The sequence below is a fragment of the Larus michahellis genome, chromosome 2 (genome assembly GCF_964199755.1).
Source record: "Larus michahellis chromosome 2, bLarMic1.1, whole genome shotgun sequence".
NCBI classification, from domain to species: domain Eukaryota; kingdom Metazoa; phylum Chordata; class Aves; order Charadriiformes; family Laridae; genus Larus; species Larus michahellis.
In genome coordinates, this window is record NC_133897.1 from 57,450,773 (window position 1) to 57,477,333 (window position 26,561).

General features: G+C 42.2%; 1 protein-coding gene across 3 annotated transcripts in view; it reads right to left on the reverse strand.

Moving 5' to 3' along the window:
- Positions 1-26,561, reverse strand: part of GLI3 (GLI family zinc finger 3) — a 213,953-nt gene that overhangs the window by 22,666 nt on the left and 164,726 nt on the right. For 2 of the 3 annotated variants that reach the window (XM_074575608.1, XM_074575609.1), the window contains exons 8-10: positions 21,407-21,623; positions 19,825-19,941; positions 18,390-18,530 (exon numbers count right to left, since the gene is read on the reverse strand). In XM_074575608.1, the coding sequence (XP_074431709.1) occupies positions 18,390-18,530; positions 19,825-19,941; positions 21,407-21,623 (475 nt within the window). The remainder of the gene's footprint in view (positions 1-18,389; positions 18,531-19,824; positions 19,942-21,406; positions 21,624-26,561) is intronic. The other variant, XM_074575610.1, reaches the window with a different exon arrangement.

The following is a 26,561-nucleotide window of genomic DNA, read 5'->3' on the forward strand; positions in this document are numbered from 1 at the left end:
GTTATTCTATTAGAGTTCTTGCGGCTGTCTTGCATACTTTATGGAAGATTTAAGAAATGCTGTTGTGACAGATCTCTGCTAACACTGATTAGCAACATGACAATTTATACAATCCGCTGATCCAACCCAAAGCAGGTCAGCGCCTCGACAGTCTTGACACCTTTGCTGAAACGGAATACCCACAGTTAAAATCAGCTGGATCTTAAAAGCACTGCACGGCAATTTCCTCTGTGTATAATGAATGCACTAAATACTGTGTCTGCACACTGCACTCCTCACCTCGCAGTGTTTGATCTTGTCATTCAATCTCAATAGTTAATTTTCAAAGCTTTCCACTATTAACAAACGAAGCCCCCCTCCCCCTAGATTTGGCCATGATTGTAAACCTAAATGAGGACTAGTGGCCTACAACATTTCGGTAATCAGGCATTTTGGGGTTACATGTGAGAGACAGGAGTGTGACTTTTTTAACAGTATAAAAAAATACATACATCAAATGTTTATAACTCCAGTGTGACTAAAAATGTTTTACTCATTAAGAAAAACCAAATCACTAAATAAAGTTTCAGTCAAAAAGACAGTTATTTCAAAAAGGACTGAAGTATGTGGAAAACAGGAGATACAACTTACAGTATTCTACAAACTTAATATATGAACTCTGTATCCATGACTGTTAATACTTAATTATAAGAAAAAAATCAGACCTCCACCAGCACAACAACTGAATTCATGCTTGAAGCTCATTTATTACTGTGCTGTTCTGGATTCCCATCTCTGTCCCCTGAGAACTGGCAATAGCAGTCAATGAAGAAAGGGAGGGATCAAAATTAGAAGCCCAAGTCAACTGAAAAATAATGATGATTTATAACTTGCGACTGCCCACAGAAGGAGATGGACGGGGACGACAGGCGCAGAAGGGTAACATGGAAACGAATGGCTGGAAGAAAGGAGGGAAACAGTAAGAAAGGAGGAAAGTGGGGGGGTGGGGGAGGATCACATCATGTTCTGGCTACAGTGAGACGTTGCATGGTTCTGCCCCATAACAGCTCAACACCTTTTCTTAGCGAGATGCTGCTCTACTTCCAATATCACTGCCTCAATAGCTCATAAACTGCATATTCACCTGCCTTGGTCCAAAGGGCTTGGGTTAATCTGGCTGTTTGGACTCCAGCATCCGAGGGAGAACTCCCATGTGAAGGGCAGACTGAGGGGAACCTCGGAGACATTGCGACCAACAGTTGGGGTCACCAGCTGTCTTGGGCCAGCACAGCTGCCACTGGGAGAAGACTGGGTTTATAGTCATATTTAAAAACGTATTAAAGATCTGGGGTCAGTGAAACACGTGGAAAGAGACTGTTCTTGTCTCATGGGGCATACAAGTTTGGAAGGGGGGAATGCACAAAGACCAAGAGCACTCAAACTACTAATGATTAATGAACACTTGCATTTTGTGGAGTTTACTATAAGCCTGAGCAGGAGTTGTATTTTTGCCCCAAACACTGTTTAACCAGCCATGGCGAATCAAATGATTTTTTATGTATGGGCTTGCAGATGTCTTGTTCTCTAAATGTGAAACTGTATTACTAATAAACACAAATATGCTAATTCAAAGGACACAACCCAGCAGGACTGTTTTCTTCTCACCTCCCTGTTTCAGTTGAAAATAGAGGTCTGACTATTTTTTTTTTCATCTCTCTGCACTAACAATAGCAATAAAAGTTCTCAATCCCCAAGTTAAAAAAAAATCTTTTCTTTCCGCTTCTCCTTTTGTTCTCTTCCAATAAATTCTGTAGTTGTCTATGTTGCCTATCAGTAGGTTAAACATATCCAACTTGTATGTTTAAATGCTAAAGACAGAGAAGTCCCCAAGGATACGTCAACCGTTGGCTCTTGTACAAAGAAAATACTGTATTTTGCTCAGAAGAGCTTTCTGTGGCAATTTAAACGCAGCGAGACAGACACAATATCCTGGAGAGAGGAAAACCTGCCTTATTACATTCCTGACCCAAGAGAAAGGACCTGCCCTTAGGACATAAAGAGAATCAGTGGGGGGAAAAGAAGAGAAAAGTTACCTAATCCTAAAAATAAAGACAGCGGTTCATAATACAGCATGACCTTCTTTTAATCTCTGATATAGTAGTTATACAGTATGGATGTGATATAATCCCAACAGTGCAAACGCAGCTTGCTCGTCCGGCTGGGAACCGACTCCCTCAGCCCGTATCTATTTTTCCAGGTTTTGGACAGCTTTTTGGTAGGCTTTGGGATATTCTGTGGAGGGAATGAAACTTATGGGATATTGCGGGGATTCTTTCCCAATAAGATCACATCTTGTTCTTGTTTCATTTAATATAGATATATTCACGTATACAGTACAGTAAAGTCTGTTAGCAGCAAAATGCAGGTCCATCAAGTGCAATGTTTTACAGCTCTCCCTTGATTTCCTGTGTAGGAGCACGCAGCTATAAAGCAACAGGCAGAAATTGCATCTTTATTTCCTAAACCTGAAAATTTAATAAATGAGATTCTGCCAGAACATCAACATAAATGTTGTGGACATTAATCATTCCACTTTTACAGTGGTAGGAAAGATGCTTTGATGACTCTCAGCTTTGTTTCTTCTCTGATGTTCCCTTCCATAACACTGTCTAAAATCAAGTGCCATCTCTTTCTTGAAGGTTGCATTCTTGTGTTACTAGCTGGGAGGTTAAGAGGTGAAGCTGGTATGTTACAGGAATTCCAGCTTTCTTTACTCTTTTTTTTTTCCAAATGTATGGAAATAATTTTTCAATGTGTGCTGCTGTGATAACTGGACTTTGCCAGTTCCTCCAGCACTGATGCTCTGTATCGCATTTGCCTTACTTCAAGCAAGGTATCACAGCTTCCATATTTTGTGACGTTACCAAAAAAAAAAAAAGCTCCACTTCTCTCTTCAACCACCTGAATCTGTGACCTGCCCAAGGACAGGGCTAACTGCATTTGTGTGAGGGCGCTGCAGCAGAGAAGCGAAGGAACTGAAAGTGGAAACCACAAACCAGAGGCTCAAGCCAGCTGTTCTCAAATGGGGATGCTTCACTTATGTCTCTGCCCTCCAAGGGTACGCCCTGCTCTCCTGACAACCGCTGAAGCAAGGGAAGATGCAACAGGGTTACCACAAGGACGACTAAGTTCTTAGGGTTGAAGGAGCCCGTAGGGAAGAAGTGCCCTCCCAACTGCTCCTGAAAGAGTACAAGGGGCCAACTGCAAGCTGACCGCTCCTGGCATTTCTCCCAACCACTCTCTCCTACCTGCCTGCCGTCTGCATTACTTCCCTGCTCTGGCTGCCCTCCCGGTTGCCTCTGCGCACTCCCTCCCGTGCACAACTCCTGCCGTTTGTATTACGCTCTCCATACCACTGCGTGGACACTGGTAAGTTCTCCTCCAGCTTCCACTCACTCCAGCATCTTTCTTGGTGCAAACTGTGCATGTTGGGACGCACTGGCCACGTTAACTGCCTTTTGCTGGAGGGTAATCCCTTTTGGAAAAGGCAACCTGACAGGTAGAACCCCATTACAGCTTTCACCTTCACCAAGACTTCAGCAATGCACAGAAATCACTTTAAGGAAAATAATTTTATATATACATGTTTGGCTCACTTTTACTTTCTGGTTTTTATGCTCTTTGCATTTAAGTCCCCAAATTACACCTACATTTTATCTGTCTTCTGTGTAAAGCTCACATGAGAAAAATTTGGGTTAATTTGGTGCCTGCTGCATAAACCAAGAGACCCAAGACAGAGCAGCAAGGACAAAAGCAGAGGGAGAAAGAAGCCAGGCGAAGTGTGCACAAGTGATGGAGAATTCAAACTTGGTTCAAAAGGCCAGGGCTGGAAGAAGAGACTGAACAAAGGCCACTTGCTGAAGTGGTTTAAGACCACTGCTGACCAAGTGATGTTGGCCTTTACGATGCAGTAGCGATTGAAGGTGGTCTTCTCCCAAGTCCTATACCCTAGCCCTGCACTGATGATCTTCAGCCTGTTCTGCCTGCTTTCCTTCCTTCCTTCTCCGTCTCACATGCACACAAGCTCACCCCACAGGCTTTCTGAGAGCTGGCTACAGGCAGGAGTGCTACAGCTTGACATGCAGGAAGGATTCCTGCCTTCAGGAAACAGCTCTACCGCATGACTACGAGGAGGTGTAATGCCTGCTCCTGCCATAAGCTCAAAAGAGAGGAGGATCCTCATTGCAAAGAGCTCCACATTCCCCGCAAATCTGTTACACATTCCTCTCTCAACCTAGTCAAAACAGCAGTGCACAAACAAGGGCAGAGTTTTTCCTACAGTTGGATGGGGAAGAGGGTAAAGACTGGCCTGAAACCAAACATCTGCCCTTCACCAGGTCTGAGATTACCAGTGAATGTTGCCTAGAAAATGCACTGTCTGATACCTTCTAGGAGTGACTGAACATGGAAGGAGAGAAAACCACCTGAGGCTCAACTTCAAAATTTTCTGCTTCATGATCTTTGCATTTAGGGATAAAAATTGATTTTACACGCAACTGCTACAGGATTTCCAGGAAAACCAAGTTAAAACCCATTAAAACTCCCTCACAGGCAGTACACAACGTGAGCAATGGCTGACTTCCTTCTTTACAAATCTGAACTCACATACAGCTGGGTATAATCTTTAACAAAAACATGCGTGAAAAACAGGCCTTACCTTAACAAAAAAAACAAACCCACAACAAAAAAACCTGAACAGCCCATCATTTGGCACTGCCACAGATGTTAGTGTAACATCCGTTCTATTTCTGGATTTTTCTCATTGCCAAAAAAAGACGACAGAAGATTCCTGCCAGCCCACTTAAGAAGGAAGCCATCATAAAGAGGCATTACAATAAGGTATTTTATCATATTTGCAAATAGTATGAAGAATGAAAATACCGTCCTGATTTTGTAAGAAGCACACTAGCACACACAAGGCAGAAGAACTAAATACTTTGGATGTTTTCCCACATTGCTGCAGAAGACAAAAGTCTACAGGCCTCCTTCCTGCCACCATAACTCATCTGACTTCAATGGAAATCAGACCTGCTGTGTATATTAAACCTGAAATTAACTATTCTCCCCCAATATTGTTTGGCTTTGATAAATTCCAGCCATTGCTCCTGGCCGACACGCGCAGATCTTCGTTCTGCAAGCTACTCTGCTCACACGGGCTCTTATGACAGCCCAGAGCGCATTAAATTCGACTGGGTCCAAACGCACTGAGGTCTCTGCAGGAGTGGGGCTTTAGCAGCTCTAATAGTTAGTTACTGAGCCGTGGGTTCAAACCACGCTCAAAGTAATAATATATTCCTTTAAAACAGGGCACGTTCAGAAGAAAATAAAATGGGAATTTCTAATCTTGACATTCCACAACACAGACCAGACTGGTGGAGCCAAGAAGTCATCGCTCAACAGTGAAGAAGCCTAGAGGAGAAAAAATGGAAGTGAAAAAGTACCGAGCAAAATATCCCAACAGCTGTGGTGCACCAAATTAATATATAAAACCAGAGCTGTTTTATAAAAATTGTATGGCTTTAATGACAAAAATCTGTCATAATTTACACTGTTTTTCAGAGCATGGGTTTGGAAATGGACTGCAAGCAGGTTAGTACCAACAGGCTCTTTCAGTTAAGATGTAACTCTATATTACAGCAGCTTTATATCGTTTTATATTAGCAGAGACAAACCACTTAATCCCATGAGCCAACTTATAAATCTATGAAAGGCTATAGCAAGGTAGAACAAGGAAAAGCTAAAAAGCACTCTTTTAATAAGATTTTGAAGCCTTCCAAACTCCCCGACTGGTACAATGGGTCATCTATCTACGCGGAAGGATTAGCAAAGTACTTGATCCCTTACAAAAAGTGTTCTACCATTGCCTTCTTTTACCGAAAATCCTGTGCTCCTAATGGGGTGAAATAGCAAGGTAAATGTCAGACAATTAAATGGGATCTGCTCTTTAGAGTGTATTAAACATATGGACAGTAACACTAAGCATGTAGACAGGACCTGCTGAACAATATGCACTTCATTTAGTTCAACCTTGGACTAGGCTTTGTAAAACCATGCAATTTCTTCCGCTTTTGGCACTTCTTAAATGATTACAGCACAGCTAACACTGATCCACTTAAAATGAAAGAAAAGAGACTCCTCAGCAGGATCTTCCTGTGTAAATCACTCAGTAAGTCTTTCTAATTTTTTTTAAAAAGAGTCCTATGCTTACCACATGGACACATCCAAATTGCCCACATGATAAAAATACCAATGCTTGTCTGCAGAAAAGACTCTTGAATAGCAAGATTTTTTCCAATAAATGCACTTAGTGTCTCTTACTCCTCTCAAAATCTTGAAAGCTGCAGTTCGGATTAGGAGATAATGCCTGATCCACTTTTGCAATGGAATGCACAAAAAAACCTTTGAAAGTCAGGAATGTAGAGTCACACAATACTTTTCATAGACACTACAAAGAAAAATGATGGCAGTGATAAGCATTACCAAAATCTTTACTAGACGATGTATGTTTTAATGTTTGTTTCATCACAGAGGGGATCCTGGTAGAATTAATACAACATCAGTGGGTGACAGAAGCAGTGGTGAGTTAAAGCCATGACATCACGACTTAACTGGAGAAGATATTTCAGGCACTTCCTTCCTAACATCTCTAAGAAACATTTCTGACAAGCTTCAGCACGTGCAACAGTTTATTGCTCCTCTGAGACCTCCCTCGGCTTTTTTCCACTGGGCATGCATTTAGAATTTATCTTTCACATCTGCGCTAGGCTTGGTCGTCCCAACCACATCCTAGGAAAGCCGGGGTTAGCAAAGGTCTGTCACATGTTAGAAGTTAGTCACCCTTAATGCTCCAGGGAGCGGCAGCAGAGATACCTTCTTTCATCTCTCTCTTGCCATGGGATAACATTTTCGATTCTCTCGTACATAACATAGACGATCTTGGGTTGTAGCTAGACTACAGACACGTTTGAGCTGTTGGAATGAAACCTGTACAGGATCTCTTAGTAGACCATGGGGGTATCACTGAAGACACTTTGAAAAGAGCCAAGGCTAATTTTTTTTCTGCCCAGAATTCCGTGCACTAACTTTAATTGACTTGCAGTGAACTTACAGGTGTTTCTGGTAACTAAAAACCAATCCTAAATAGTCTGGTTTATCTCAAAGATGCACCTCTCCTCCTATATACCATTGTGTCACCATCTGAACGGGACAGACTTGTGCTGGCAGTCAGCCCCAGAAGTCTGCAGGAGTAAAGCAAAAGGCAGTCCTGTACCTCTGTAACTCTCCCTCATCCAAAAACTATCAGAGCTGAAGTCTGGCGCCTACAGAATGTGATATAAAACATACTTCTTTGTTCAGGCTTTTTTACTAACTGTAAGTGTCGGAATCCCCCTGGCAATTAATTTCCTGGCTGGTAATCCCTTGGCTCTGATCCACGCGGAGAAAGTGGCTGCACTGGAGGGAGGTGTACAAGGCACATGCTCCGGCTTTGCAAAACAAAGTAGTCTCTTGATTTAACTGACAGTGGCCAAGCCTGAAAACTTCAATATTTGCCCTGCATAATGAAGTAAGCTAAGCTCACTGTTAAACATCCTTTAAGACGAGTGTAATGTGGCAAATGGTCAAATGCTGCAGGTAGGGTTTTCTTGATCATCTGTGATAATGTTGGAAATGGTTTAGGCACAAGAAAAAGACACAAAAACTACCTCAACAGTAGTGAGATAAAGAAATATACATTGTATGATAATTAGCACTGATAACAGTTTAAAGGATAAAGCTTTCATTTTACTAACTTTGAGAAAAATTACACTAACAAAAAACCCCACATACACAAGTGTATTAAGCTTCTATATTCTCAGCTCTCATATAGAGGTACAAAACCCTTTTAGTAATCCTGCTTAGCGCTGGTAACTGGCAAAACGACCTACAATGACAGTCCAGAGCTACAGGAATGCCTCTCCCTAGCAGCCAGGCCAGGTGGGCTTGATCAGTTTTGACATACATATATTTTTTACGTCTTCTGAGACGAAGGGAGAGAGAAGCTGTGTGGGCATAATTCCTGTATGTGGCCAAACTCTGGAAAACATTTTGGCCAAGTTTCCTTTAGTTTTAGATACAGGGTCTCACAAGAGGAAGAAAGTTGGTACTGTGCTCACATGTGCTGTGAAGAGAACAGTGAGATACTATCTTTTTAATTAACTCAGCCTAAAGCGGTGCGGTCTTAACCGAAGCACTCCAATCCTGGACTCCTCAAATTAGAAAGCATCAGAGCTAAATAAATACAGGAAAGCCACTTGTCCTTTGCACTCCAAAATGCTAAAAATAACCCAAAAAAACATACTGGATCTCCCTGGAGGCATCCCCTTTCCGCATCGTCCTGACATGGAGGGCCTAACCACGGGCATGCCAAAAGCAACGATCATAAATAAAACTGAAAACAAGGGAATAACGGAAGGAAAAAAGGACAGTAGTAATTTTAGGTACATACACTTGTGGAGCAAACTCTTGCCCTCACAGAAAACACTCTGAAAAAGGTCCTGACTTCACGGGGTGTTTCCCTCATCTGGCAGAAATGACTGCTGGGGTGAGGTGCTAACTCGAAGCGAAGCTATGTTGTGCTTCTCTTTGAAAATTTAGTGCATTCCTACCTGCCGCTGTGCTGCTGCTGTTCTTTCTTTTAGTGCTTTCTTGACACATGTAGGAGAGGATAAAAGCCTAATGGGTGCGGGTGTCAGCACAATATAAATTACTGCAAGGTAAAACTTGATGCATGGCTTGGGATCTGAAAGAGGAATGTCCACCATTGTTTGTGATTATGGATCACATCACAATCTAATAGCAATTTTTATTTAATCAATAATTTCCATGCTGAACAGACAGCCCTGTTACAGAGAATCGACAAGCAGGTACTGATAGCGACAAGGCTTGTTATTAATCTTTACCCTGCCAAGATATCAACCAAACTACTGTAAAAAAGCACCACCAAGATGGATTTAGAAGTAGGTCTTTCTTATTCTTTCTCTTCTGTCTCTCTTTTTTTCTTCCTCTTTCTCCTTCTCTTTCTTTTTCTCTCTCTCTTTCTTTCTCCCTTTCTTCCTTTGCCTTTCTTTTCTTTTAGCTACACAACCCCATTACCCTTTTCCCTTTCCAGGTATGTAATGTTTCATACACTTTATATTCTAAGTTTATTTGAAAAACCTGGGACTTGAATTACACAAAAAGGCAATTCATATTAAGCAATTTCACAAATCAGTGGGACCTAGCCCAGTGCTCAGTGTTAGCCATTATAGGCTAATAAATCATACTTTCTCTTTGAGATGTCAATCGCCAAAGTGCTTTGTAAAAATGTTGGCATCTGTAATTCAGCGAAGCCTTTTCATCTTGAAATAAGATGCTCCAGACTGATAACAAGAATAATCCTCTCTTGATCAAAAAAAAAATCTGCATTTTACCAATTAAAGCTGCTGCCAGAAGCCAAACGGAGCAGCACTGAGACTCCACTGTAGTTTATCTCTGCTAAACACAAGGAGGGATACAGTTAGAGCTTTGTTTCATTTTCAGCTTGACTACTTTATCTCACAGAGAACTGCAGCATCTCAGCCCTGCAATACACGTAAGCATGGTATATGCAGACCTCATACCTACAGTGCAAGCCACCAGAGGACCCACTCCTGACAAAACCACCACCCATTCATTTTATAGATTAGGCACCCGACACCATCAAGAAAAGTCACGCTCACACAAAAGTTTAAGCACTGGAAAACACTGAATTTGTTTCACCATGATAAAAGGCTCATCTGCTTTTTTTTTTTTCTTTCTATTAAGAGGTTACACAAACAAAAGAGACTGCAAAAATGAATCCATGCAGCCCAGCCCTCTCAAAACCAAATGCAGAAGGCTGCACTCCTGCCTTTATTTAGCTTGCCGGTCCCTGCCTCTGTTCGGGCATGCTGACCTGCCACTTCTGTCTGAGAAAAAACACTTCCACGTGCAATAGCTGGGCAAGCACTCACAGATTTCTGTTCTTCCAGGCATCAGGTTTCTATGGGCAAACCTTTTGAGTAGAATACAGGCAGCTAAGAGGGAGAACAGAGCACTTGCGACAAAGATACAAAGATGGGCTGCGCTATGGATAAAATCCTATTCACTGGGACATGAAAAAAGCAGTGCAGAACACAACACCGAACAGGGGACTCCAGAAGGTTCAAGGTCGATCTTCCACTGGTTCACTGTAATAACACAACCTACATAACAGCAAATCACTTAGTCATCAGTAGCAAGGCAGGAAAAAGCTGCACAGAAACCACAGCTCTGTCCAGGCGAAATCTGCTTTGTCCTGGCCCGTTGGTCGGGACTGAAAGGTACCTGGAGTCAAGGCACAAGCCCAACCTTCCTTGCAGCTTGGAGGCAGCACAAAAAAGGGGCAGGACTTTTCCTTTTCTCTCTTCTCCATGATACACCTACAAGAGTCAGGACTCAAAGAGCAACTCACTCTGCAGCTTTACTCTTGCCTATGCATTTGTCACTCCACCACATGGGGTCCCCTGGGACTTGGCTGGCAGCTCCTTATCCTACTCCTCTCCCCAAAACTGTCAGTCACCTGTGAAACACCGCTAACCTGGAAGAGTTCCCTAGCTGAACTCTCAGGCAAAAGAAACACTTCAAACAAGTATGTATATCCACAAACCACCTAAATAGTGCTTTGTGATTAAAAACAGGGACAGAAGCCGCCAAACCCTGCTCCCTGCCATGCAGAACCCTTTCTACTCAAGTGCCCAGTTGTTCTGATTTCAATCTAAGTGGCTAGAGTAACTCCCTGGGACATAGGAGGAGCACTGTTCATCCCTACCCACAACAGTGAAAAAGAAGCGCTATATAAGACGTTATAGTTTAGCAACCTCTTTCAGGGACACCAATTCAAAGACAATGACTTTGGCAACTGATATGAACAGTAACCGTAGCAGCAGCAGCAGTCTAACAACAAGTCTTCCTAATGCTGTGAAAGAAATGCTAATTACAGAGGAATTAAAATTAAAAAATGATTACATTTCTCTAAATCCCCTCTTAATACTTCACAGATTAGGGTGGATTTATTTTTTTGTAAACCTTTCTCTATCAAAAAAAGAAATCCCCACTTTTTTTTTTTTTCCCCCCTCCTCCTCTGTGATTCATCAAAAGCCAGACTCCAGGTAGAGGAACTGCAATGCGCTTGTGTAGCGGAGTGCCTAAGAGGACCTGAGCCAAAGCACAGCTGGCCTGTGGGTCAAGCCCAGAGTGAATGAGATCTCTTCTGAGATGCTGACTTTTAACACTGCTGGAAGGCAGAGGGCATCACCGAGGCTGGCGCGGAGCAAATGATGTGCTGGGAAGGCAAACAGGGGCCGTGCCAGACCCCGAGGGCTACTGAGGCTACAGAACAGCAGTGAGGTCCGTCTGTGGTTACTTAACCTAAAAACCCGACAGCACTTACATGGTTACCTTTGATGGGGGTTAAAGACTTGCTTCATTTAAACAAGTCTGTGTTAGGTACCCATATGGAAACAGAGAAAAAATGAACACGCACTTAGGGGCACAGATCTGCTTACTAGCTTTCCTGTGCCATGTAATGAATTGCTGGCCTATAAGTGATGCTACCATTCTGGCACAGTTTAAAACTATAATCCAGCACAATAGGCTGGTGTCTTAATTATAACTCAGCCTTTAAACAGGCAGTGAGGGGGAGATTTGAAAATCTAAAAACTTCTGGACAGATCTTTCTCGTGATTATTTCCTATAATCCCTCCTCCCTCTCTCTCCTCCCTCTTGTTCTGTCACAGCTACAAAAATCAAATATACTGAGGGGATGCACAAACTGGGAAAAAAACCTTTCCGTGGCACTTGCTAGCTTCTAAAACAACTCCCTGCCTTCTCCACGTTGTCCCAAGCCCGGGGATTGTCTCACGTGAAGAATGATTTCTTTTGTCCACAGCATTGCTTCTCCAAATAGGTATTAGGGTCCAGACACCGAGTAAAAAATAAAATAAGATGAAATAGAATAAAACCACCAACAAAACCTCCTTTGCTGTTAATACGTAAAACATTCTCCTTTTGCCAGGAAAAAAAATGATTACTATAATGGATTTCATGTTCTTATCTGTTCCTTACTCTTTTCAATTTAAAGGAAACATCTCTGAACCTTTCGTGGCAGTGGCTGTCACTGCCACGCACAATGAGCCTGCGAACAGGCTGAAGCTTCTCTGTGTTACCGCACTAGAACCAAATAAAACTATAATGAAAATACACTGAAAACTGCCTCTGCAAAGAATTAAAAATTAAGTAAATCCCTGCACATATTTGAAGACGCGTGTAAACTGGGATGTGCAATTACACCGCTTTGGGACTGTGAAGGGACTTGCTTCACGTAGCTGAGACTTCACCTGCGTCACGACCGGTTGCCAAGGGCATCTCCAGCACCCAGACAAGACAAATTGCTAACGCACAGTGGGTAATCTGCATTTTTGGGGCAGCTGTGTGTAATTGCTTCCTTTCAGGCATAGATGCCTACCCACACAGCTGCAAGTAGCACCCTGTCAGCTCGGGGCTGGTTGCTCATGGGGCAGTTTCTCCTCCTGCAAGCAGTGGGAACACGCGACTCTCGGGGTCATTTACAGTTCTGCCACTGCAGCTATTACTCAGGGGAACTGCTCTAATCTGGCTTATTCTCCTAATGCAGCTGGATCTTTTTTTAGAGAAGAGAGATGAAGCTCTCTTCAGTCCTTAACTAGCACGCTCCTACAGGAGAGGAGCTGAGGAAGAAGACACAGGCCAAAGGCATCGTGGTAGACTTTCAAGTCTATTCACTTTGAGTTTCCTTATTTCTGGACATCCAAAGTGACACACTCCATAGAGGTCTACTCCTTCAGAGACTGGTGTGCTCCTCACCTCTCAATCAGACATGTTCTTAAGTGTTTCAAGGTGCACATCATTGATTAACACACCTCATATCACGATAGATGCTGCAAAACCTGAGCTGGGCCGGCGTGTGGGCACGGCCCAGGTTTTATGTAGGTCTCCATGGATGGCTGGCCAACTTCTGTTGGTCAGAGCTGAACCCACCCTTTTCTGTAGGAGCAGAGGGCAAAAACGTTAAGAAACTCAAGTCAGGGAACTTCACATAATGGTTCTTCTGGGTATCCTCAGTGCACCGCAATTACCTTGAGAACACGTGGGTACCTGAGAAACACAAGAAACTTTCCTCTGGTGCAATGCGGGAGCCCGGTGGAGCGTTACAGCTGCTGCCCCATGAATTGCTGGGGGAGCGCTTCAGTCACCGGGGCTTTACAAATAGGCAAGAGGACCTCGGCAAACGAAATCCTGAATGTAAGCCATTGCTGTCAGTTTGGGGCTTTTTTGATCTCATCTAATCAAATGTAACAACAATGAGAGAATTTTATTGCTGTACAATTAAGGAGAAAACACTAACAAAAAAATTGCGCTACAGTTCTTCAAGCATGTTTTTGAATAAAAAATAATTATCATCAAGGCTACGCAGCAAGGGGGATGAGAAATAGGCAGCACTGCATTTTTCTGATTGCCATTGTATTAATATTTAACAATAACTTCAGTCATTTCCTTGAAGGATAATTTTCTTAAACAAACTTTTATCTTTAGTGTCTAACCCTTTTGCAGTATTTTATTCTTAAACTGATTTCTGGGGGAAAAAAAAAAAAAGACAAACTGCAACAAAAAGCAGATTTATAAAAATATACAATATCTTATTAGCTTCTGGGCGCTCAAGTGCATTTATCACATATTTAAAACAAACTTCAGCTCAGCTAAGCCCAATTATAATATCTCGCTGGGCAGAGAAATTAATTAAACAGCTGAATGATAAAGACCCCAGCAGCAAACTGAGGCTTTAAAATAAATAAGATCCCTTTTTTTTTTTTTTTAAGAAGAAGGGAAAGAAGGAAACCTATAATACGCATGTTCAAACAGTAACGTAAGCAATCTTTTCAGGAGTGCAATGCACTGTAAATAAGACTACCTGGCAGGCGAACGCAGTGGCAGCTCTAACGCGGCTCTCCAACTTTGTGATTTGCTAATGTGCACTGCACGGCACCCCTTTTGCACCAACTTCAAATAACTCTGGGATCCCAGCAGTGCAGCTCGGCGACTGAATCAGAACAAGGGCAGAGCTTGTCAGGATTTAAGAGCTTTCAGCAAAACCCTTCAATTGCAGCCAGTACCCTATTCCATAGAAGGATATCAATTATAGATAGTGACTTGCTTTAGCAGGGCAGTCGGTACTGTCAGACGCTAGATAGACAACCATGAAGAATCATGAATCTTTCTATTAACTGTAAGGGGGGGGGGGGACGGGGGGAAGGATGGATAGGTGCTATAAATAAGGCAGAGCGTCTGAATGGTTTAACGCCTTGCCTTTTGGTGTATGTATCATGAAAATTTAACCACGCTGAATTCTAAGTGGCACATATCGCTTGAAAATAAGAGCTCCTGCACCAAAATCATTGCAGTGTCAGACCCTTCTGGGTGGGTCAATAACAATTCTTTTATGTAGCTTTTTAGTTATTTATTCACAGCAGCCCAGGTCCTGTTCATAAATTCAGTCAGAAAACAATGTCTCTTGGGGCCTAAGCACACTTTCACTAGCGCCCACATTCTACACTAATAACAGGAGGACTTTGCTACAGAAAGCAATGCAGAAAAATGCCATCAAACGCTGACTATTGTGCCCAAAATTGCAATTTCTGCTCTAAAGCTATACCACATATTCAGATACAGTTATGTTTGTATTTACTGTTTCACATATGCCATATCACCCATCACTTTGTAATGCAGATATTGCTAGAATCTGATTCACCCAACTGTTGATTTCAAAGTAAATCGGGTCCCATCATTCTCCAAAAGATAATAAAGCTATCCTCATGTGACAGAAAGACCAGAATATACACAAATTTATATTTGCCTCTTTCGAAACACAGGCATACATGCTTGTGTATACACCCTATACATGATGGGAGTAATGACATCTAGAATGTGAACTGTGTGCATTGTGTCTTGTGGAAAAGCTCTCCTGAGCTCTGCTCAACTTGGTGCGACTAGAATTCACACTGAGGTGCCTAAACCTTTAGGAAACAAAACAAATAGCTAGAAACATGCTTCCATCTTTTCCCTAAGCACTGCAGTTCCTCTAAACTGTATCATACCCACCCAACTTGCGAACATGTAACTGTAGCTCTCTGCTCAGGCTAATCATCCTTTCTGAGTACCGGGGAACATAGGGAAGCCAGCAGATGTTATCTGGATGAATCTTGCTAGGGCAATTTTAACCTTTATTGCCTTTATCTATGCCAGTTGCCCCTGCCTTGATGATTACTACCCCACAGCAGAGTCAACAAAACTGGATGGTTATCTGTACTTTTGATGTCCCAGATGGCAGTTCATCATCGTACTTCAAAACGCCCTTCAAGCTGGGCTGGAGCAATTGAGGCTCTGCTGAGCCTGCCAGCGGGTTGGGAATCACCTGCAGAGCAGCAGCGCGTGCAGCCAGGAGAGGCAATGTGACAGAACTCTGCTGCAAGATTTGAGGGTTAATAGCGCAATCCTAGCTACAGTCCTATCTGTACACAAACTCCAGAGAGCATCAAACAGCCTGATGTACATGGCCCCGGAGGCACAGGGTGAAGACCTCGTGTCCACACCAGGGTGATTCCTTTCTTGCGTTTGAGCAGCGTCTAGCACCATGGGATGCTGGGCTTGACGAGGCCTCCAGCTGCTATTGCAGTGTAAATACTTCTGCATAAAGGATGTACTCAGGCCACTCACATACTCTGTGCCTAGTTCAGGTGCACGCACGCACACACCAAGTCAGGAACACACTCAGCGCAAAGACATTGAGGTAAGCGCGGTTACGGCAATTTGCATCTACTCGGATTTACCCATCAGTATTTGGGTAGGAGGCATCCATGAGCCACATCAGTGGGGAGATTTTCAAGGACCGAACTGCTGCTCAGGGACTGAACGCTTTCTGCTAGAGTCACACACCTAAGCCAAACCAGGACTGCCCTCCCTGTGAAGCCCTACCGAGACCCGAACTTCATTTCCCTAGTTGCTGCAGCTGTACATCAGACAGCTGTGGCAATCAAGGGCAGACAAAATGTGGGAGAGACAGACTGGGGTGAAGGGCCAGCCTTTCAGACAGAGTTAGATGTCTAAAGCCCTTTGCAATTCTGGACAGAAATAACTCGCTCAAGTCCCCACAGCAGGGCTCTGTCGGAGCAGCAAAAGAAATCACAACCAGGGCTCCATCACCGAGTCACGCTGACTCTTACAGCATGATTTGAGCTACTTGAATATGATGGTTGCGATGATGATGATGATTTTATTGTCTTCAGAGTATCAAGTCAGGACTTGCACCTCATAATCTTAAATGCCATCATAACGTATCTGAATCCTGAGCCCTGCCAAAAAGAACTCCCTGTATCACAGAAACATTTTTTATCTGCCTTCTTTATGCCTAGAGAAACCCATTTCAGATGTTGCCATCGTGCAGAAACATAAGAAATACACTGTTTTCAGAAGTAACCCTTGTAGTACAGTCAGATTCACTACAAAAATCACACCAGAAACAACAAATTCACTTAAAAAAACCCAAAACACAACCAAACTATCACACTGTCAATTTAATTCACCTGAAACTACAAAACATTAGCTACTAGCTAACAGGCACAGTGGAATTCAATTAAATTTGATGTCTGAAACCTCAAAAACCCCTCTTCCTTTTTTCCATTATCAGGGCGCTTTTATTCAGAATTTCTCTTCTATTTCATATATTTTGGTGTAAATTATTTATTATCATCACTAGGATCATTTCTGAATATTGAGAAAGGTTTGCCAAGCATCATAAAGCTTCAGCCCTACAATTATTAGCAAATATAAAGACTGTGCCTGTGCAGAGCCCCAGATGATGTCAATCAGTCTGTTTGCATGGAATCAATTGCAAGACCGACACTTGATCTTTTAAATGTGCCCAACCCTTTGCAGCAGCCATTCATATGGCATTTTTTTCCCAAAAAGACATTATGACACTGAAAGAGTCTCTCCTCACAGTTCACCTTTGCCTATTAAAATGTCAGGGTATTTTTTGTGCAAAATGTGCCCAAAGAATTCTTTATAAAATGTTGAATTTTTGCCATTATTTTAGTTTGTGATGGTCTTTCATTTATTATTATTGCTATTGTTACTGTTACTTCTACTACGTAATAATAACAAGAAACTAAAAATACATCTTGATAAATAACTGTAACACCAAGAGGTCTTACACTCCAGGAAGTAAAAGCTGGCATTGCTTTACTAAAGTCAGCTTTGCAGCACCAGTTTACCACTTTGCATAGCATTTGGAAATATATGGTGGGTTTTTTTATTTATTTTGGGTGAAAAAGTACACTTTTCAACAGTTACTTCAGGAGCATTGCCCACATTATGCAATAGGTTTTGCATGATCTCCAGGAAAGCGTTAAAACAGTTTTCTACAATAAATACGATTCTGACACACTGACCATTTGCTGAAGATGTTCCTCTCTAATCTGTACTAGGAATTCCTTTTCTTTCGGAGTATTTAGATATGTTCTATGATATTGGTAATTAAGAGAGGTGTTGCTAGCTAAGGAAGTTGGAAATGTGGGGGGAATGTACTTGCCAGGTTATATTTTAGATTTTGATCATTCATTTGCTAGCTTACAATACTACAAAATAGTAAAAAATCCCTTATTTTGGAAAAATGTTAGAGAGGAAGAAAAAACAAGGCAGATACGACTAATATTTGATCGTGGCCTAAATAAGACCCTACAGTTCGCTTTTGCTAAGAAGACTGAAATAACTCTGTGTATTTAGCCAAATAATCCACTTCAGTTTACACACAACAGCAAAGTGACACCAAAACCCCTCTTAGGGAAGGGGAAGAATTCCCCTTGCCCACTTCTCCTGTTACAGTCCCTTTTGGGAGAAAAAATCAAACTTGGCTAAAGGTTAATAATAATTCATGTCCAGCTTACTATTACTCAATAACTATCAAAGTCTCTAACTCAAAATAGCGTTTGCTGGCTTACAGGATCAGAGCCATTACAATCTCTATTGAAGACTTTATTGAATTTTACACTAAGCTTTAGCTGACTGAACAGGTCAAGCACTGTGGCTCCGAGTTTTCTTTATTCTCAGAAACTCATAAACCCCTCTCCAGTTTGCAGCGCTGTTAGCTAAGAAACTTGACTCAGCACAGGGTCAGAGAACCTGACCCCCATGAAAAAGGTCACGTAGTTTTAAAACCCAGTTCCTGAATACCATTAACTTACATGCACTAGCTGTTCCTGTGTGTCAAACTCCCGGGAACAGCCTTCCCAGTGGCAGTTTGTCTCGTAGACCACTTCAGGCTCCTGTTTGCTTTCATCTTTGTCCCCTTCCTCTTTTACCAGGGTCATTCCTTCTGGCTGTTCCTGGAGAGAGGAAAAAAACAGGGGTGAGCAGGAGAGAGGAAATTCTGAAACTGAGGGGGAAGAAAAGTGAATTATTTCAGCATTCAAAGAAAGATGGGGGTGGGTGTGTAGATTGTTTTACTCTCAGTTCACTCTATTGCTCTGGTCTACAAAATACAGAAGCCCAAAACAGGCCTGGAAAGCCAAGAGCCATATGCAGACTATGTGTGTAAAATAAATTTTTCCTCCCCAGGAGTACTCACTTGAGCGAATTTCCAAAAAAAAATCCCTTTACATTTCAATTCAAAGCAAATCATAAAGGCTTGGCTTCCCTCTCCCATATTAACCAGCTCTTTATCTGTACACTCGCTCCTTATTATTCAGTGGCACCACTAGTGAAAAAGGCACTATTCAATATAGTTGCATTAATTGGAATTTGACTTTAGTACTATGGTTAGACACAAACCAGATCACCAGTAATCCCAAGTGAGTTTTCATTGTTAATCCACTGACAGTTTTGCACACGGAAACCTTTCCAAGAGCAGACTGGTAATTTTCAGGCTACTTATCTTGCCCATTACCTGTACATGAAAGGGGTGAGCAGGGGAGAGAGTATTCAATTTTGCGTTTTGACTTTCCACCTTCAGTTCCTCAAGGTGCCTCATTCTCCCCAGCTTGTTACGTGCTCAGGGTAAGGGTCAACTGTTAGCGTAAACATCTGGTTCAGATTAAGCACTCGTGCTATTTTTCCGTTTCAAACCTGCTGAAGGATTTAGTCGGACTTCTGCTTTGGTTTCACGGATTCACTCACAAGATCGAGGCTCTGATCCTCGTCTCTCCCGAGCCACTGTAAATCAGGAGTCGCTCTACTAAAACCAGTGGCATCAACTGGTATAGAAAGTACAGCAAACGAGACTGAAGCCTGACACTGAGGCCTCAACGCAGTACTGCGCTAAGAACTGGTAAAAGTCAATGTGGCGTAAATATTCTGGGCTGAACAGAAAACACGTCCTCGATAAAGACCTGAATGTCTCTGGTTCACTTTTCCAGAGCGAACAGAGGGTTGAGCACTCTCTGACTGATCAGAGGCGTCTCTCCATCAGCCTCCTTCCTCTCTGCCCTCCTCCTGCAACACAGCCCTGCAACCCAGCAGCCCCTCACTGCCCACGCTTAACCCTTGCTGCCCTGAGGCACGAGTGCATGAGACGAAGGGCCATACGAGGGCAGAAAGCCTGAAAACACGTGCTACAGACAAGGTGCATTTTCCCTCCAGCAGCGAGATGAAAAGCTTAGGACTGCAACCTGACCACCATACCTGCACACTTCCTGCTCCCGGGCTGGGGAGCTCCTCGTCGGGCTTTATCTTGGAGCGCTTGTTGTGCATTGGATCTCCAGTGCTGCTCACTGCAGATTCACTTGTGGGTTTATTCTGCTGCCGGCAGGGGTTTTTTTTCCCCCCCAAAAGAAGACAAAATTAGACCGTGATAAACATGTAGCTCCAAACAAAAATATGCAGCATCTGCTCAGCAACTTTATTTGGAGAAGCTACACTGTTAATTATATTGGATATGCAATTACATTGTGCTTCAATTACATAGCATTAACTTGTGGAAGAGCTGCATCACTCAACCTTGTAATGGAGCAGGGAGGGAACAGGGAGGAGGGCGTTTGAAGTAATTCCTTGCTACAAACCAGTGCTGGTTTTGTCAGGCCAGGGGTGGGTAGGGAAAACGTGATTTTCCACATAATGACAACCTCAGAAAGACAATTTTAAAAAGCAAAATCACTGCACACTCATTCAAATGAGCACAAGAGAGAGATTTCTTTTTTCACACTTGGAGGAAAGGTTTTGCACTTAACACCCCACACAAAATCTCAGCACTTTTACTGCATTTCCCATTATAATGGTGGATAGGAAGAAAAACTGAACACTAGCAGACATTCAGCCAAAAAATCCTAGATGAAGTCCTGGATTCTCCCAAGTCAACAGCAAAACTGCTGCTGACATAAACAGGCCAGAATCTTGTTTTTCTCTTGCTGTGCTAGACTGAACACCATTATCTACACCTGCAAATGGATCTTGTAGGAATCCAGAGATCTTTTAGAGATATCTGAACTTGCATGGACCCCACAAAAAATCAATATGCTTCCTACAGCAGTATGTTCTGCTTCTACATTTGTAAAAGCTAGCCAGGAGATAAACAGCTCCCAGACTGATAAATAACCTATCCCAGGTCATCTGGAAACAAACAGCACTAGTTAATAACAGGCAAACCACGAACTGTGATGAACTCCACGTTATGGGCCTGATTTGCTGCTGCACATCTCCAGCTTTTGAGAATACACTTTGGTTTACTGAAATGATTAATTCAAACCCAGCAAGTCCAATTTTGCACATATCAGAGAAAAAAGCCTTCAGACCTCTGCACTATCTTTGAGTTCCTCCGTTGCTCACGGGCTGCGTTACCCACTTCGAGTTACTCACACCTATGTCAGGCGGGCAGAACACGACACCGCGTACATTACAGTCAGCTGGATTTGGAGGTGAAGCTGCTAATCCTTAAAATGTTTGTTTTACACGTGGTTTTCCCCCTTTTCTTACTCCCCACCTCTATTAAGTTCCAGTGTAAGATCCAAGAGAGACAGTTTGGAATGAGAAGCTGCTGCAGCACACTGAAATATTTATGAGGACTAAAAAGCACGCTACCAATCAGGAACCTTGCATACACTCCTGTGATTTATAATAAAGGGACTGCAAATACTATAGCTGCAAGAAAACTGCTATCGAAGGGTCTCGGTGACAGTGGTGATTAATTGCCATCGAGACAATGTCATTTGTTTCATTTATTTCATTTTTAAATTAATGGGGTGCAAAGGTTTCTTTTGTTGTCTCTCACCTGTGTGGACTCAGAAGGTCCAGAGCTGACCTGGACAGGGTTCAGAACACTGGGGATGCCGGGGATAGGTCTCTGGGTAGGAAAAGTTGGAGCAGGATGGATGAGTGGAGGGCTGTGTCCAAAAGCTGAACCTAGGGTTTGCTGACGACTTATAATTTGCTGATGCATTTGCTGGAGGGATACCGGCGTAGGAGGGTATGTGAAACTCAGAGCAGGGCTGAATTTGGGAGAAAAAGGAGGGAAGAGGTAGGAAAAAGATGAGGGTCATTACAGTATGGAACCATACAGATTAAACCTTAAAATATACTTGATATATTTACATTAACTGAATTCAGGTCCCTCCCCCTCCTATCTTTCTTCATGCCCCAAAGGATGATAAATTTTGATTTTAAATCCAGAGTTGGCCTGGATTTACTAGTGAGTGTAAAAATGATACCATAACAAAACATAACATTTTTTCCTAACATTTACCAGGAAACCACAGAAAGCCAACCAAAATAAAATTCAGAAAAAGTGAAATAAAAGGCAAGCAGTTCAATAACAGCTATTTATTGCAATAACAAACTTTATATAAAGAAAAAGAATGGGTGCCCACATGCTTTATAGTACTTTTATTGATAATGCACTTCCCCTATGTTCGCGTGTATGAAGCAGTCCCTTTAATCTTGGCTCATGCTACGCTCTTTCATATGTCTCTAGATCTTATTACAAGAGGAGAGAAAATCAATTGGTTAAATGTGTTCTGAACACCATGCTTGTCATATCACTCATTTGTTTGCAAAGATGGAAAGCTCAGTTCATCCAGAATGTCACCTAAAGAATTTCCATCAGTGCCGTTTGGTTACAGAAACTGATGGATTAACCTTTCCCCTCTGAAATTGGTGATCAATGAGTTTCAATGTAGAAATATTCCAATGGGAAAGCACTTCTCCTTCTTCCAGTTAAACAACATTAAATGTCTATTAAAGCCCATTATGCATGTTAATACCTGTCATCACTTCATTACTTCACCGTATTTCCCAGACTACAGTGACTTTGGAGGAAATTACACTGCCATCTAAGGACCTATTTTGTGGGTAGTGCCAAAGCATTCTTTGTGTCACACTCAAGAAATAAATGGTGTGGAACTAAATCTTCACACACAGGAATATAAGATTCTCCTGTAAACATTTGCCAATGACTTACAATCACAGGGGGAAAAAAAAAGAAAACATGTATTGATTTTTCCTTTTTCTTAAAAAAAAAACCACCAAACAACCACAGTTCAAGAGAGCCATACAAATTTAAAGCACTAGGTCTTAAAAGAGAGGGGTGCAACCGTAATACCTTTTAAGAATCACAGCTTCTTGTAATGTCAAAAGGGTAAATTTAATCCAAATTTACAGTCTGGAGTCTTAACTGCTGTTGCTGTTAAGTGCATTAACTGAAAATACTGTGATACAAAAAGAGCTAAAATAATTTCAGCCATTTTAAGTAATAATTCTGTGTTCATTAATCTGACTATACATTTTGTCTGTTTGACTACAATCCATGAAGAGACAGCTTCAATGTGATTACATTACCATTATTCCTGGTGAGAACTCTGCATTACAATAGTTTGCCCATTTAGGACAGAATATCATTAAGAATACCCTGGGAGAATTTTACTGGTCTTTGAGGAACTCTCTTTTCATTTTGCATTGTATTCTTTTTAATAAAGGGAAGCAGAAATGTAGTGAAAACAGTAATTGTTCACAGCAAGGGTTAGGGAGAAATCAGTAATAATATTCAGTTATTGCAGCTCTATAGTCCCTGCTAGTGTTCCTGTAAGCAAGCATGAATGATTACAGCACGACTTAGCTAAGGTAGCCACTATGGATGATTGATAGGACATTAATCAAAAGATGCATATCAGGCTCAGAATTTGTTCACAAGCTTTCTTCTAATAGCTGATTTCATGTTCACTGAGCTCTATGCCAGTTTGTTCAATTTATTCTTCAGTGTACAAGCCATTCATCAAAGAACACAATGATTTAACACCCCTTTTCCTTTTTAGTGAACAAACATTACTAAGTGTAACTACTCTGGTCTGTTCATTAAAAAACATACGATTACAATGTCGTACACGAGGCTGAAACAATGCTTCCTTACTACACCCCGGCATTTTTTGCTTCCATATATACACTGGGAGTTCATCTCACGTACTTCAAACACTGGACAACACCATCCTGAAGATGCTATCGAATTCACCGAGATCAACAAACACAACGTAGAAACAATTTGGATGAAGTATTTTATTTCTCTGTGAGTGGTAAATGCCTAGGACATGTTCACTCTTCAGCTGAATCAGTTTAAAAGGGAAAAAAAAGTGGATGGATTTCACTGGGAGCTCCAAGCACATAGCACCCTTGGCAATACAGGTTGGTTTTTTCCCTGTCTAGGTGTTTAAGCATGCACAAGACCGCCTAGCTTTGCAACTCCAGGTTCAAAACTTTGGTAATATTCTTCAGATCCTACATGGTAAAAAGACAAACTTGCGATTCAGCCATAAGACATGATTGATTTAAGACCTCAGCTCAGAGGTGTAGATCCTGCCCAGCACTGCTTTGTGACTACAGTTACACCAGTGTCTGCATCCAACATTAATTTTTTAACCTATCCAAAGCAAGAGCACAGGAGATCCCTCCCAAACAGTTCAGGAGGGGCTGGAAAGAACGGCTGTCATCTGAATATACTTTTACCTCAGTAGGAGGGTGTTTATGTGCCACTGACAAGAGACTCAGGAACTTGGATACTGAAGAGGAACCTTTGGCCCCAAGTAGGAAACAGACCGTAGGAGCCTCAAGATATATACGTACAACTTGCACTTAATGCAGTTCATTTATATTTACTGGAGTATGGCAATATTCTCCACTCAGTCCCTCCAAAGATGGGACAAGACTGCTGTATGAATAAGGTGGTTTTGGTCAAGCATCTCTCCTTCACATTCTCTACCCCACGTAGAGCAACACAAAAAGTGATGATGCTTCCCCAAAGGCAAAATACCTTTCTAACCAAAGGACAAAAGCAGATCTAACAAATACAGACGCTAGTTTCACTGAGCTGCAGTGACGCGTCTCACATCAGTATAGTGTAAGTGCTTAAATGTTAAATAAGTATATTTGTTATTCCCCTCCCTATATAAATAAAAATGGCTTCCATCAAAAGGACAGATTTTACCTCATAGAGATGTCCTCTTCATCTACATCTCCTTTAACACCATATGAACCTCCAGAAGGAGGATGCTAAGCCAGGCATTGCCAACTTTTGTTCAACCTGCAAGCAAGCAAACTTCTAGAGTACAGTAGAGGAGACTGACAACATCTTAGCTAGTGGCTCCTACTGGAAAACAACGACACCAGCAGCAGATGCATTAAGACACAGCTGGACAGATGTGCTATGGAAAGGAGGAATCCTTAATTTTTTACCATCTGTCTTTTGCCCTGTGCTCAGCAGCAAGGGTTGAGTCTGAGGTACTAGTTTTCCTAGGGAGCCTGGCAACTGGCACTTCATTCCCTCTACCTCCAAACTTCAAACATCTCAGACTAAAATGAAAAGGAGATTGTGAGGGAGCAGAGGAATAGCCAGCATAGCTAAGGGGAGTACTCAGAAATGGTGACAACGGTTCAGCCACCAGGATGATTTCTTAAATAGCTCAGATATCTGCCTTCAAATAATTCTCTCCAGCTGTTTCTGGAGAGCTCTTCATAAGGCAAGATGACCTGGCTGGGTTTAACGTCACTCGCGTGCAAGATGCTGTCACAGGGTAGCCTGAATGATTTTTCTGATCTGAAAAGATCAGAAGGATCTGAAGAGAACAGAAGGTGGCAGGTCTTTCACTGCCTTTCAGAAACCATTCAGGCTGCTCAACAATAAAGTTAATGTTATGGGCCAAAAAGAAGAAAAAGAAATCAAAGCTCTCAACATTGCTGGCATGGAGTGCTCCGTTGGGAAGGGGAGACCTGGATTCCTGCCCTTCTTCCCAAAGTTTTGAATGCACTTTGTTAAATAACTCTTGAATATAGGATGCGTGAAGAATCCCTGTAGCCCAGAGCCCCCCTCAGACCCCATAGCATCCCTCTGCCTTGACCAGCAGCCATATGCTCTCTTGCTGGCCCCACCAAGCTCACGTTGCTTTCTAGCCAGGAGGCCAGCATCAGCAGGAAGGGTGGGCAGTGGCACCACCTGGCCATGCCCAGACGATCCAGCCATGTGTGCTTAGAAATGTGCTCCAAGATGGCACCGGTGTCACCCAGTAACTGTCTAAAATTCATGCCCAGAGGCAGTGAACAATACCTGAAAGCAATCATTTTGAGAGTCCAGAACAACTAAAACAAACAACCAGGAAAGCGATGAGTGGTTTCAGGGGCCTCAATTTGTGTTATGTTTATTTTACGATACCTTGAAGGGGCTGCATTTCACACAAGGGGTGCTCAACACTTCCAAAATCCAGATGCCAGAAGAACGCAAGATGCCTGCCCCAATTGTTCACATTTTCCAAAACACCAGTCACTTCCAAAAAATCTTGGCTTCATAGAAGTGTAAGTGAATTATGAATCTTTTTCTTCTACCTACCTACTGAGAAACGAAAATCTACACCACTGGAGGGAATCTGATTTGTATTTCTGTTACAGACTTCTTTTTTTTTAAACAAAGTAGAAAAGGAAAAAAAGAAAAAGACGAATGCATGTTAAGACCACTAATAAACTACAGGCAGGTTATCTTTTTAGTTGTTGAGTTTTATGGGGGATAAGGGTTAGAAAAAATGTGTAATACTTCTGCCTAAGCATTCAATAACTCATATACACTGACAGAAAAGCCCATCGGTGATATCATTTATTTTTCCATACTATGGGCTTCTGTGTCTGTCTGTCAGTCCGTCTCTCTTGCTCTCTTTCTCTTCTTCTCTGCGAAGTCTCAAACTCCCTTCACCGGAGGTAAAGCAGGGCAGTGAACTACATTGCAATTACATGAGCACATCAAATTTTAAGGAACAGACTTCAAGAAGAAGAAAAACAGACGTTATAATCAAAACCAAACTTTGTGGCTACTTTGTGGCTGTCCTACTAACAAGGTCATCCAGTTTCTGGTCACAGCTGCGGAATTTACCTCAAAACAGCTGTGAATTCAAGTCAGG